The sequence below is a fragment of the Lonchura striata genome, chromosome 6, assembly GCF_046129695.1.
Source record: "Lonchura striata isolate bLonStr1 chromosome 6, bLonStr1.mat, whole genome shotgun sequence".
Classification (NCBI taxonomy): domain Eukaryota; kingdom Metazoa; phylum Chordata; class Aves; order Passeriformes; family Estrildidae; genus Lonchura; species Lonchura striata.
Window position 1 is genome coordinate 25,481,293 of NC_134608.1, and position 14,882 is coordinate 25,496,174.

Consider the following 14,882-nt stretch of genomic DNA (forward strand, 5'->3'; position numbering starts at 1 on the left):
GGTCAGGCAGATAATAGTGGGGATGAAGTTCTCTCTTGGTGCTTGCCCAGAACAAGTCAGCCAGATGGATCACAACTTTGGGTGGAAAGAAAGAAAGAAAGGTGATTGTAGGTGACTTCCTTTGCAGGGAAACTGAGGGCCCCATATACCAGCTGGACCCATTCCACAGGCAAGTCTGCTGCAGCCTTGGGACCTGGGTAAGAGATGTTATTTGGAGACTCTCAGGACTAATTGAGCCCTCTGATTATTACCCACTTCTAGTTGTTGTGCAGGTTGACAATGACAAGGTGGATGACAGAAGTCTTTTGGCAGTCAAAAAGAACTTCAGAGCACTAGGGCAACAGATTGAAGGAGCAGGAACACAGGTGGTGTTTTCCTCAAACCCTTTGGTTGCAGGGAGGAAAATGGTGAAAGCAACAGGAGAACTCACCTGATCAACGTGTGGCTTAAGGGCCATCAGTGGTGTTTTGGCTTTTGCAATAATGGGATGGGATTTCTATGGTACCAGGCCTGCTGGAGACAAATGGGGTTTGCCTGTCTAAAAGTCCGTGAGTTGGCAGGGCTGATTGAGAAGGCTTAAAATTGGCTTTGAAGGAGGAAGGGGGTAAGACCAGGCTTGGCAGAGATGAGCCTGGGTGCAGCTCGCCAGTGTTGGGGGTGAAATCAGTAGCCCAGCTGAAGAGCATCCATATTATACTGACTTGCAAATGTGTGAGCTATGATGGAACATGCAGTCTTATGGAGATGAGCAAAGGACTCTTAAGGTATTATAAATCAAAAGGGAAAACACCAGAGAACGATCTCTAAGGAATTCAGGGGTGTGTTCCTCTAGGAAGGTGACATAGCTGACAGTCTGGCTGAGTGTGCAAGTTCCTAATGGTTCTATTCTCTATATTTTGAAAGCCTTTGGGATTCACTCAGTGTGACTGTAATCTTTATTGTAATTTGAAGAAAGTGCTTCCTGATTGATGGGGATATTTAGGGTACATACTTACATACGTTGATGCTGCTGTCTTTTTAGATTGAGTTGCCCCCAAATCTTAATTTATTTGGAATAGTGAGCATGGTTTGACATAAACTGTGTAAAGATCTTGAAATATCTTTTTTTAGGAAGTAATTCAAGTAGTATGCTTCATTTAAATGTCATGTTTCAGCTTTCAGCTATGTTGTTTTATGTGCCTTATAATATAAGAGTTGTAGTGAGTGAACTCAGGGAATTATGAGGTTATCAAGAAGAGCAGACCACTTGCACTAGAAAGTGTTTTTGCCACTTAGTCCAGAGAATTGGTGCTATTAGCCATGACTTGACTACAGGATAAAAAAATAATTAATAGATTATTTCTTTAATGCCAGAAAGAATGGTTGCATCACTGTTTTTAATCTCCTGTCCATCAGTAAGGATTAAATTGCACAGGATTGTGCTTTTATTGCACCAGGTAATGTGTGTTTCACTTGATTCCTTCCCCAAAGGTTTCTGGTAATGATTTGAACGGCACAGAAGATGGAGTATCACTTCCTTTCTGAGATAGCTTAATCTGTTAGTCATTCTTCCTGCTGAAAAATAAAGGGGAAGGGGGTGGGAGTGGAATGCAGCTGTATTGGGGATTTTGCTGCTTATTGAGTCAAGCATATAGAATGTGTAATTTCCATGCTTAGATAAGGAGATGTGATGCCCTGTAAATTACGGGGCTGCTCGATGGATGAGCAGGTAAAATCAGTGTCGGAAAGCTCCTCGGTGACTCGAGTGTTGAAGTGTTTTTGTGCAGGAGGACGGCCTGGGGCGTGTGTGCGCTGGAGCCTTTGTCCCCGGGCGCCCCGGGCGGCGCGGTGGCTGCGGCGTGTGCCGCCCCCTCTAGCGGTGAGCGAGCCGGGAGCTTCTGCTGGTTTTCCGTGAGAAATTAGATGTGTGACTTCGTTTGAGTTGGACTCATTAGGAAATATATTTTATAATATGAAACAAAACTAATTCTACTAAGAAGTATTTTTTAGAAGATGATCTTAGTTATATTTTTAAAAAAAACACGCGTAATAATACACATTCTGTCATGCAGTTAGTTCTGTATTATTTAGTATGAAGAGGTAACTGTGATGTTGCAAATATTGGAAAACCAAGTTACTAATAATAGACTTTACTTAGAGGACTCGGAGTCTGGTGCTGGACCAGGCCTTACTAAACCTTGTTGGACTTAGACTGATTTTGTGAAAAGTCACCAGGTTTTACTTCCACTATACTTGGACTCTCTCAGTTCTTTATACAGAGACTATTTATACTTTTTACAGTTAATAAGCTTGGTCTCACTGTCTGGGAAGACGTGTCTTCCAGCTCCAGACCAGTCAGCTTTGGAACCAAGATAGGCTGCATTGGAATAGCAGTGTGCTTGTGGCCCAGCCAAGTGGGCTGGGGCTGCCTCTGCATGCAAGCAGCTCTCCTGTCGCCATGGATACTGTAAGCATTGGTCATATTGCTGTCTTTAGGGGTACATAAGGATGTTAATAGTTTTGTTGGTTTTTTAAAATGAAATTATTTTCATGTTTTTTTAATAATGTGATGGAGCATCTTGGACCTCTCTTCCTGTTGGACAGAGCAGCTACATGGTCTTACTACATTAGTGGTCCTTGATAATGTCACAAGAATACTACCTAGGGTATTTTAATGTTATTAAATTATTTTAATTCTTTGGCGCTTTCTCTGGCTACTGCCCTATTTTCTTTCCCTTTCTCTGTCCCCAGTCTTTTCTGTGTGTGCAAGTTTTGGGTAGTACTGTCTGCTTTCAGAAAGATGTGTTCGAGAAATATTCTGACATTGCTTCCATTTTGCCAATGTTTCGTTCAGATAGAAGAACATCTAGAATTTGTCATGGATTTAATGAGGTTTGTTTGTTTTTAGCCTAAATGGGACACTACTAGTTCAAGCCCAGGACTTCATGTATTCTTCATTTTACATATTCCAAGTAGGACAGCTTGGTGCCCTGAGAAGAAAATCATTGTGTTCTTTTCCTCCATTTTTTGAGCTTTTAGTGGTAGAATGTGACAACATCCATTGATAACAGCAGTTAATTTTGATGAATCAGACAAGGCTTTTGGATGTTAAGCTAAATAACAGGAACCATGGAATTCTAGAAAGGGGTGAAAGTTAGTGGTTAAAAACCAGTTATAGTACAGTTACCCAGCATGAAGTGTTGATTAATTGTACTTTTTGGTATGTAGTTAATTCTCCCTTTTATAACTGGCATTCAGGATGGCAAACGAATAGGCTTGTTTTTGTCAATTGTGTGCATGCCAGATGGAGCCTTAATATGTGTCAGCAGATAAATGGGCCATTATTAAGATTAGATGCATAATGATCATTTCAGCCTTGTTTATTTAGGTCATCAACAGTAGTAGAAGATGATCTATTACAATAAAAATACTTCAGGATCTCAAAATCTTCTGCTTTTCTTAGACTGCTATGAAAATTAAAGTAACACATTAAGTTAACATTTTAGTTTACCTAAATGAAAACTGAAAAAAACCCTCACAACCACAAGTAACTTGAATTGTTTTCCTGAGAAGTGAAGCTGATTGCTGTGTGAGCAGATGAATTTGTCTATTTATTAGGAATGTGAATGAATATCTTACCAAGTATTTCAGTTGAAGGGTCTTAGTTACTTATGTAGACACTACAATGTTCAATTATGTATGTATTCTTAAAATAACATCCGCTACAATTTTAGGCTTCTTGTACTAGTGGAAGACTTTTGACATTAATAAAATGTCTGTTTTATTGCAGGTTGCAGTGTAAGGTTTTGGAAGTCATAGCTCCAGCCCATCACAATGGAATGGCAAATGGCCACACCAGCAGTGCTGATGGGGACACCATTGTCATCAGCGACAGTGACGACTCAGAAACGCACAATAGCTCTGCACAAAATGGGTACACGATGCTTTTACTGTGTCGTTTTCACTGGGTGGAAATGAGATTAAAGCCAGATGTGTCAGATTCTGACTGAAACAAATTACTTGATCTGTATGGATGGTGAATGTTCAGACAGCTGAAGGTGACAAGCTGAACCTTCAGAGGTGCTGGTTATGCTAATGCACCAGAAAACTGCATTATGAGAAGTGGAATACCTACAGGATAATCATTGGTTATCTGTTTGCAATGACAGTGTTTTTGCTGAGCGATAGTGGAAGAACTACCTCTTGGTAGTTCTCTATGCTGGGAAATCAGTGCTGCTGTAGCAGAAAGTGCAGCATGTTCTGCATTTCTGCAGTTGCTGTCACTTCACTTCCATCATGGGGCTCAGAGTTGAGATGACAGGAGGGCATGCTTTTACTGGAACTCTCTGAAGAGTCTTCCCAGAGACTTCTTGTGTTTGTGTCCAAAAAACCAAAAACATACCAAGCTTTCTTCATTGTGCATGCGCCCATATAAATATATCATTGTATTTGATGGATTTGGTTAGGATGTTAGGTGCAGTGAAACCGTGTGTCTTGTCTTGAGGAACTTTCTATGGGCTGGAGTAGCCTAATAACATTGACTAGGAGAGCTTCTTGGCTGTAACTGTGCTGTTTATTGTGTTGGAATGTCCCTTTACGGAGTGGTAATTGAGCCTATCCTAGCAGTATAATGAGAAGAAAGACTTCTGTGCTTCATAGGCATGATGATGAAAGAGGAGTGTTTGAAGTGGGCCCTAATCTAGGATCTAGCAACATACAGGCATTGCATGAGCTGTTACTGACTTGAAGATGTCACATGGATGCAGAAGTTAATCTAACTGATTGCTTTATGATGAAGTCATGTCCTGACATGCCTAGAATAACTAGGGTGGAGCCCCTCACTTGGTTAAGAAAATAACATGGGATAAATAATTTTTAAATTTCTTTGCTGTCTCTTGAAGGCAGTGTCTAAGTTATTCGTGAAGATGTCCTATGTATTTGAAAAAAATAAATGCATTTTCAGTATTCCAAAAGGCATGTGGCATTTGAAAAGAGGTGATTCTTGGAATCAGGCAAGCGGGCACGGAGCTGACTGTACGATTGATCCATTATAGTGCTGTCACTTCCATGCATGCAGAACTGGTGGTAAGACTAAGTCTTGCACTCCCAGTCAGTCTGTGGTTCTCCCCAGATGATTAGTTATTTTGACATTGCAGAGAAGGGAGAGAAAATAATTTCTTTCTCTTGGAAGAGGAGTTCTTGTGAGAATATACAGGCTTTTGAAGCTGTGTTCTGTGACATATCTAACATTTATGCTGCAAGTTAAATTGCAAACCTCTTGTGTCTTTAAAATGCTTACTGTAAGTTTTAAGTGAGTCTGTTTATAACAAATGTGAGAGTGTAGTAACAGTCATTTTCTAGATATATTCTGAGTATATGCAGACTTGAAAAGTATTATTTGTGATATATGTAAAAACTATCTGTAGTAAAGCATTGTTGGAAATTTTTGTATGCTGGCATATGAGATTCTTTATAGTATTGCTCATAACAATGAAATCCCACTGAACTGAATGACATTGTTTTGCAGTCCTAATATTTCAGAGAGTAGCTGTTCATGGAGAGACTTACATGTGGAGAGTGTGGATGTTAGTCACCTTGGGACCAATGTCAAGTTGATATGTGCAGGACAGTTCTGCCTCAGCCTGCACAAAAATCTCTAGGTTTTGAGACCCAGCCTTTGTGCAGAGCTGCAGTGCTGTTAAACAATGGTAGAGCAGATGCTCAGGGTGTTTGTGAGGGAGGGGGAGGGGAGCACAGCACAGATTGATGGGCCATCTGCAAATATTTTTCCTAAAGAATATGTAAGGGTAGAGAATCTTAACTGAAAATAGATGTCATTAGAGATCCCAGCCTTTTTGTGACCCTACTCCTACTGTCTGTGTGGGGCAGAAATAGCTGTATAGTCTGTACAAATGTTCCTGTTGACCTTTATTGTTGTTCTTCAGTAAAAGTTGGGGTGGTACAGGGGGGAAGAGGCTATGATGCTCTTAGTTTCCCTCAGAAAAACAGGCTGCTTTCTAAGGCCTGGGTTACATTGCAAAAGGTAGCAATCTTCTGAGTTCTTAAAACATTTCTGCTATGCCCTGGGAGTCTCTGGTACCATAGGATAGTGGTCACATGGAATGGCAGTATTCATACCTTGAACTGCTAGACTTTTAAAGGTAAGGTTGAACTCTTGCATTGGCTTTAGCACTTGGCAACAGCCTGGAGGTTTGAGGGGCTTTTGCTGCCCAGTGCATACAGCTGCAAGTTAATTATTCATGTCATTTCTTTTGCTGGGGCTATGAGTAGTATATCATCAGAAATAGCAGAAAAAAATATTATTGGTTTCCTGGCTGGTTTACGGCAGTAAATTTGGGTGCTTGTTTAGTTTGAATTTAAGATTAATTTTGAGGAAGGGCTAATTGTTTCTGCAAATTTTGGAATATAAGAGGTAACAGTTTTTGGAAATAATGTCAGTGGAACCTTACCATCTAGGCCTTTTACAATCTTCAAGTGAGTTTTTAAACTCTATTTGGAGAAAATATTATGAACTGGGTATGTCAAAATGTGGGCATAGCTTGTCATTAAAGCTGTATTATATCTTCAGTATAGTAAATCTTTCTTCATCTTAAATTCTTATCTTTCCTTTCTTCCTCTCTCATTCTTCCATCACTTGTATCCAAGAATAATGATGATGATTTGTATTATAAGGAAAGACCAAGGATCGAAGGCACCTTAAAATCTTCACTGGAAACTTAAAAGTCAGAATTTTTTTGTAAAGTGCTGTTGTCTTGTCCCTAGAATGTTGTTCTTAATAGTCTTCAGGTTGCTCTGTTTTGTTGTGGAAATTTTATTTAAGTTGCAGAAAATATTTGCAATTCCAAAGTTAATGTTGTTTTTATTGCTCAGTAGAGAGTTCCTTGTAAGTGGCAACCTTCAAAGATGTGCAGAGGCAGCCTTGCTATGGGGATCAGTTTACTGACAGGTTACCTCTGCGTAAGGCTTGCACTGGAGCATGATGAGACCATAAATGATTGGGTTAGTTAGCATTCTTCAAGGGACTTTTTTTTCTTTCCCAAGTTTAGTCAAAGAGAAGAAGAAAAGCCACTGCCTTTTTCTGAAAAAGTGGGACAAGCAGTCATTTTAGCACTTCAGGATGGCATTCCAGATTCTCGAACTCTCAGTATTTTTCGGTGCAATTCTTCCATTTCTGTTAAATACAGTAAGATACAGGTAGCTGTGGCAGGACTCAGACCAGATGGTGTAGATAGGTGTCCTGGGCAAGGTAATTCAGGAGGATAAGATTGAAGGAGCAGGGTTTGTTGAGCCTGGAGAAAAGGAGGCCCAGGAGGGACCTTAGCACTCCCTACAACCACCTGAAACGAGTGTGTAGTGAGGTGGATGTTGATCTCTTCTCTCAGGTAGCAAGTGACAGGATGAGAGGAAGTGGCCTCAAATTGTGCCGGGGAAGGTTTATATTAAGGAAGGATAATAGGAAAAATTTCTCCACTGAAACATCAGGCATTGGAATAGGCTGCCCAGGGATGTCATGAAATCGCCATTCCTGGAAGTGTTCAGAAGGCCGTGTGGATGTGGCACTTGAATATGTGATTTAGTGATGAGCAAGGTGGTGCCAGGTTGGTAGCTGGACTCAATCTTAGAGGCCTTTTCCGACATTAACAATTCTATGGTTCTAAGGTCTCAGAGGTTACTTGGTACTGCTCCCTTAGTACTGTGCTGTCAGAATGTGGCATACCTGTAGTGTAAGAAGAAATTTATGTTCAGGTCATGTGGTCACCATGCCAAAGTAATAGAAGGCTTGATGAGATTATTACCTCTCAGTGGTTCAGTATAACGTTATTAAAATGCAAGATTCTGGCACAAGTACTAACCACATTCGCTGGAGCGCAGTAGAAACTAGTGTAATATGGGTGAGTCAGTTGCAGTTTTTACCTACTAAATTACAAAATACTCTATATTTTTTCCTCTGGATTTGGTTGTGTGTCAGAGCTGTGTTGTGAAGATTTTTTGTAAGGGATCTCTGCTGTGAAATGGATCTACACCTTGCTAACTCGAATGTATTTTATATAATGCTTTACAAAATAAAATATAACCAAGGATAATGTTTTAATGCTAAAGCTTCTAGATAATTTATGTATTTTTAAAGCTTTCTTTGTGTATTGAATGACCTTTTTCTTCCTATTTCATACTAAGCAAAATTTTTGCTGTAAATTTGAAGGAGGATATCAGGAATATATTTACTTCTTGGGATAATCACTGGAAACTCAGAAACTGAGCAGAAAAAATGTACTGTGTTTTGAAATGACATTTGGGTTATTATGTATGATCCACTGAATTTGAGAAAGACATCTACACAAACTAAGAAGAAAAGATTAATGGTAAAGAGTTGAAAATTTGATTATTCTTTGGGTCCTGAATTTGATTGCAAACATTATTGAAGTTTAGAATTTATTAAAAAATGTATAAATAAGCTTATAACTTTTGGTTTAATATTGGTACTCTGACCAAAGACCTGGAAAGGCAGTGGTGTGTGGTGAGGTGCTGCAAATTTGTCTTTCACACTATACAAAAATTCCTGAGGACAGCCTTCATTACTTTAGTTTTCCTGTCTTGAGACTGAAGATGATCGTGGAAGACCAAGTTATGATATGACTAGTATATCAAGGCCCTTTAAAAAAAACTTATGTAGAGATGTTAAAATCTTGCCAGTGGATGTACTGGATTACAGTTCATCTCTGTTTTGCTAATGTGAATAGCTGGGTGGGCTTTATTCTATTATATTTCTTAAACTATGTTTGGTCTGAGTGACTCAACTTTAGACTTCAACTGTGATGTGCATGTAGTATAATGCAAGACTCTGCATGCATGTCACAGCACTTATCTGTAGGTCTAGTGGATGTGTTGCTGTTTCCAAGTATTTTTTTTTTTTTTTTGTCCATTTATTATTAACTATGCTAATAATTTAGTCATTATAAACTTTTTTTCTTGAGAACTTCGCAAATTCTTCTCATCTGAAATGACACTAATGGTGAATATGTACTTTTTCATTTAATTTGTATGAATTTATGTATTTATTAGACATTGGAATGTTAACATTTCTTGTATTTCTCTTTCAGAGAACTAGTGGGGAAAAACAAGAATTGTAGCAAATTTTATTTTCAGCAGCATTGCATAGTACAGTTCTCAGCATCTTGTGCATGTTTTTCACAAGGCTAAAGAACAGCAAATGATGTACTGGTTTATTTCATCAAACTCCACCTGGAAGCATTCTGTAAATGCTGGAAGGACTGACAATGATGAAATGCATAATTTTTAAGTCTCTTAGTTCATCTACATAGCTGCTTCAACTTTCCTTCTTGATAAGATGATGACTGAATTCTTCCTGATAAAGTAGTACAGGTCTTGATTACTAATTGTCACCTCAGGAGAAGTTCTGTTGTTTAATGCCAAAATACAACATTATTTAAATAAAGTCTTATTAGTTTAGCTCTGTTCATGAAGTCTGTTCATAAATACTTCTTTAAATAAATTCTTCATAAATACACTTCTTAAAGTATATTGTCCATGGCAAAACCCCTCTTTCTTGTAAAGGAGTGAATTTTGGTAGCACACGAGACCTGGGTGTTATCCATCTAGGAAGTGGTGTACCAAAACAGTTAATGTTATGTTAAAACTGAAGAAATAATTTCCATGATGGGGGAAAACATCTAGGTCTCTGTAAGAATACCTGTAAAAGGGAAGTCTACCTTGGCTAATAAAGTGTGTAACATGATAAGCATTTATTTTGAAGTGTAGATATGTTGCCATATGATTTCTGTTGCTTTCTGCTATTTTATGCTGTTGGTAAAGTGTTTGCTTTGTGGGTTTTTTTCCCCAGAGTACTAGTTTGGGAATATTTTAGGTAGTTTTTATTTGTTCTGCAATGCAATTGGTAGATCAAGGGCTACTGTTTTTATTAATTTTATTTCTATCTTTTGGACTCCTTTCTCATCATCCTTTTCTCCTTTTTCCTGTCTTTCTGTTGCCATCATGAGTACTGAGAGTATTAAGGAGACAATCTTCTGAAGTGCAGGGATGTATCATTACTTGAATCATTACTCTCTTTTTTCTTCCTTCCCTTCTTATCTTACATTTCCTTGCTAAGAAAACATTCCTTGTTGCTCTTCCTGTTCGTTGCAGGAACTGGTTTTAATGCAGATTTTAAAATAGTAGCAGAAAAGTTGGCATAAATTAATAGGCCCTCTTTGGTGCTGATGGAAGTTACAAGCTGGGTATTTTCAAGATCCATTGTATAGGCATATAAATATATCAAATGTGTAAAATATGAGGCTGATGATACGTGAATGTAAACTTTTAATTTTTAAATTTTTTTCCTAGGGAGAAGAAAGCCATAATTGATCCTTCTTTGTTCAAATACAAAGTCCAACCTATTAAAAAACACCTATATGAAGCTGTTATTGTTAAAGCATCTCAACTAAGGTAAAAATTAGTATGTGGAAGTTAAAATTATACTTAGTAACTGTGAATTGTGTAATATTTTTTGATATAACATTTTAAAACAATGTTAGAGCTACTAATTAAAGCACAGGAACAAAATACTGTAATACAGACCTTCTGTATCAAGGATTCCAAGCTTTGCTAGCATTAACACAGGTACCAACTCCTTGCAAGTCTTTGCTTTCAAGTCTTTGCTTTCATTGGCACACAGATGAGACCTTCTGTTGTTGTCTGCAGAAATCTGATTAGCTACCCAGTGCAACAAGCCAATAATTACACATTCAAGAGAGACAGAGGTTATTTATTTCAGGGATGCACAAGCCTAGGTGATCAGTGGTATTCCATAAATCAAGAACGTTTTAGCAAGCAAAAGAATGAGTGTTCACTGGCTACAAGTTACGTAAGTTCTCTTGCTAATTACTATATTTATTTTCTATTTTCTAGTGGTTAATTATTCTTTTGGTAATTAGTCTACATGCTCAATATTTCTCTTTTGAGTCATTGAGTTTCTTGTGTCAATGGTCCTGAGTCTGTGGCCACAGATTTCCCCCTGCAGAATTACCTTTTACCCAGGTGGAGTTGGTTTGGTACAGTTGCTTGGTTGGGTTTCCTTACCTTGGGAATTCTGCTCGATGTCTTTGTGACCCCTAAACTCTGCATTCTTTGTGTCCACTGTCATCAGTGGTCATTCTTATTCCCAAGCTTTGTTAACCTCTCCCCAGGTCTGAGACCACTGAAGCATGTCCAGCCCTAAACCTTAACAAGACAATTCTGCCAACAAATTATTTTTCTAGTACCTGCATATCACTTATAGTAGCTAACAGCCAAGCCCTCTGTTTCATGTGTTAAATTTCCCTTTGTGTTGATTAGGCCTGAAAGTATCCAAAGAGCAAACATCAAAAAACATCCTTTATTAAGAAAATTTGAATGTATTCCATATTTTGCAACACTGTGACTTCTGGTACCTTGGCTACTGTTGTAATTGGAGTAGGAGGAAAAGAGTGTGAGAACTCTAATAACAATAATGAGCTGTTGGTGTTGTGAGCACTCTGGTAGCATTGCTGGTTTGAAATGTTGGAGCAGGCACTGGCAATCAGATTGATTTAAAATAGAAAGGTGTAGAAGTTTTGAGATAAATATTTTATTTAAGAAAAAAAATTTAGTTAAAATACATGTTTAGAGTAGACTGTGCATCAAAATAAACTGGATGCTGTAAACAAACTTCAATTTGTGTGATGACAAGTCATTTAGTTCCAGCACAAGTCAGGATTTCTTTTTCCATTAACTACTCCTGTGTAGTGAAGCCCTTTCCTTCCCATGATGTAATGCAGGTTCCCTGGAATGCCAGGAGCCAGCAGAGTTCACACTGTCCTGTAGAAAGAAGTTGCATAGCTTGACTGAGAAGTGTATGAATTCACCTTGTCACTTGTTGGCTTGCCTCTCTGCTTGAGAGATGTGAATGCTGCTTTCCTGCTGTCCCTGTGGTTTGTCTTCCCTCTCTTCTGAAGCAATTAGACTTGAGTTTTATTTCAGAATTTTACGAAGTATTTGGAGGATCTACCATGGATCAAAAGGATGCTTATAAAAGAGGACATAACAGAATCTTCAAAATAAAAATTGCAGATGCATAAAGCAACTGTTTATGTACTACTTGTGTTTTTAAATTCAATTGGGCTTTCAAAGAATGGTTGTTAATTACAATAGTAAGGGTGTTATTTATAATTAAAAAAATAAGAAGATCAGTCATATGGTCTATCACATGTATTCCTGCAAATACTTTTGGCTGTACTTAAATACTAATTAAGATGTTAGTTGATAATACTACCTTTCTTTCCTAATACAGCCGGAGGAAACATCTCTTTTCTCGTGATAGACTTAAGCTTTTTCTGAAACAGCACTGTGAACCACATGATGGAGTAATTAAAGCTAAGGTAAGCAAGAAGAAATAATTTATGGATCTAATATTGATGCTATTTAGTATATTTTTGCTCTTCTCTACTAGCTGCTCAGAGCTCCTTTTAAATACTACATCAAATTTAGCTTTTTGCAAGTATAATATACTTTTGATTAGTCTAGCACATGAATTATTTTCATTCTTCAAGTTATGCAGGTGGTATTTTTAAGTCACATAAAAGTAAATTGTTTCTGTGTTGGCGCAGTAAACCAATATTTTTCTGTTCTAATTATTTTAGCTGGAAAATGTTTTATAATAGGTAGAATTCAGTCTCTAGATGTTCAGTGAGACTTGTACGAGAGTTTAGGTGACTGGAATGGGTTTTTGATAAGGCCTTGGATTTTGACTGTGCATGTGTTTGTAATCTTAGATATATGGTGATACTTAGAACAATTCAGACTAAAGTTCACATTTTAGTGGGCACCAGATGACTGAGAATTTGAGCAGCTTTTCCTTCAAGGCAGCATTTTTGCTTGCCTTGCTTACTGTACCACAAGAGATCCTGGACTCCTTCACTGTATATTACAGCCTTGACCCTGAAACCCTTGTTATCTTCTTGTTTTTAGAAAGTATTATGTCTGTTATTTTCTGATACAGCTGTGTAACTGCTCATTCTGCACAGGAAGACTCAGAGGGATGAGAGTCAGTGACTGTCTTGCCTCTAAAAGTTGTGGAAAATAACAAAGGCAATGAATTTCTAAATAAATGTCTACCTCTAAGAGTCTGTTCTAAAGAAATTGAAATATCACCTCATTCCTTGGGCTTGTTAGTGGTTATTTTGACCCAGCTCATTGTACCACATTAAGGACTAGTGATCTATTAGTGATACTTTCTGGAGCCTCAGGAAAATTGTTACATTTGTCATCTTGTCTTTATTTGGGCTTTCTGTAGAGTGTCTTCTTGTCCTCTTGCTGATTGACTTGCATTTGAGTTATGTGAACATGTCATATTTGGAATGTCTCCTTTGTTATCCTTATCCGTATTGTCCGATAAGGGCAGATTTCCTGAAGTCATCAGGCTGAGAAGGTAGACTCAAAAAGAAACTTTGATAAATTTGGAAAAGTCTTCCTTCAGAAATAAGTGTCTGTGTAATAGAGAATTATGTAACTCTTCAATAAGTTTCTGCTTTTGGCGGTCAAAATTTATTCTTCACACACACACACACAAAATTTATTTTTATTATGCTAGGAAGACACTTACAAACTGTGTTTGCTGTAAAGAAACACCATCTTACCAAATGAAGCCAAATTCTAGTTTCGGATGTGTGCTGCATACATAATTATCATTGGTAGATTAATTCTTCACTTAGACTACTTCAGAGCTTTATTTCTTATCCTCAATTAAGCAGTTGTGGATATGGTTACTCTTATTGTCTTCTTTTGTGAATTAATGGTTGATTAATTTGCTTATATTTAGATTATTTAGCTTATGTTTATAACTTTCACCATGAATATCTATTTTCATCTTTCTTACTAAGGCAACATCAATTGAAAAATATAATCTAGCAGAACAAAACTTCTCCTGTTTCTTTCCTGATGAACCACCCACATTTATCTTCAGTCCTGCAAGCAGACGGCGAGGGCGACCTCCAAAGAGGGCATCAGTAAGTCTTGTAAGTAATAACATTTTTAATCCCAGATGAAGACAATCAGCATAGTTTATGAAGTTCTTCTGTTTGTCTGAGTTTTCAGATAATCTGAAATACAGAGTTGACATTGTGGGTTTTTTTATTTTGAGGGCAATTGGGATATATTCCATAATTGGTCTTAAAGTAATTGCTTTATAGTTAAGCTGGTAAAAGGGATAATAATTGATATGTTACCTTCTTTTTTTTGTTATTATTTCTGGGATCCCATCAAGAAAATAGTTTCTCAGTGTGTTATGATGACAGAGTACTTGTCCATTCTGGGATTAATAAATAATTTACTAAAAAGCTTTAATATGGACTCTCAGACAAAATTGTCACTTGCCTGTGTTTAAACACTGAGACTCTTAGTCACTATATTACTTCATTGTGTTCTAGAGAACAGCTTTAAAATTGGGAATATCTTTTGCTGGTCATTTCACTGTAGTTATTATGCTCTTTTTTTTCCTCTCCACCTCAAAATTCTCTATCAGGAGGACAATATTAAATCTAAACAAAACACACCAGGAAATAAAAGTAAAGTATCAAGGGAAAGGGCAAGGTTCCAGAAGCAAAAAGATGATGTGCAGGCCATAGGTAAGTTCAAGTTTACTCATATGACCAGTAAAACTAGTTTTTGCAGATTTGAGAGTAGGCCATAATTAGAGTATTTTTGGAGTTGTACCTTTCAAAGGGAACATGTATTAAGAGTGTACTGCTGCACCAAGTGCTCCTTTCAGTAGTTAGCATGCTTGTTTCTTGGTTTTATTTTTTTTTTGTCCATGTTAGTTGTCTAAATTGGGGAAATGTCGGAAGCTTGTGGTC

At 37.6% G+C, this 14,882-nt stretch overlaps 1 protein-coding gene across 2 annotated transcripts in view; it reads left to right on the plus strand.

The window, feature by feature from the left end:
• The window catches only part of BAZ1A (bromodomain adjacent to zinc finger domain 1A), a 63,482-nt gene that overhangs the window by 15,792 nt on the left and 32,808 nt on the right, over positions 1-14,882 (plus strand). For both annotated transcript variants that reach the window (XM_021542677.3, XM_021542680.3), the window contains 5 exons: positions 3,770-3,913; positions 10,360-10,461; positions 12,323-12,410; positions 13,911-14,045; positions 14,552-14,654. In XM_021542677.3, the coding sequence (XP_021398352.2) occupies positions 3,770-3,913; positions 10,360-10,461; positions 12,323-12,410; positions 13,911-14,045; positions 14,552-14,654 (572 nt within the window). The remainder of the gene's footprint in view (positions 1-3,769; positions 3,914-10,359; positions 10,462-12,322; positions 12,411-13,910; positions 14,046-14,551; positions 14,655-14,882) is intronic.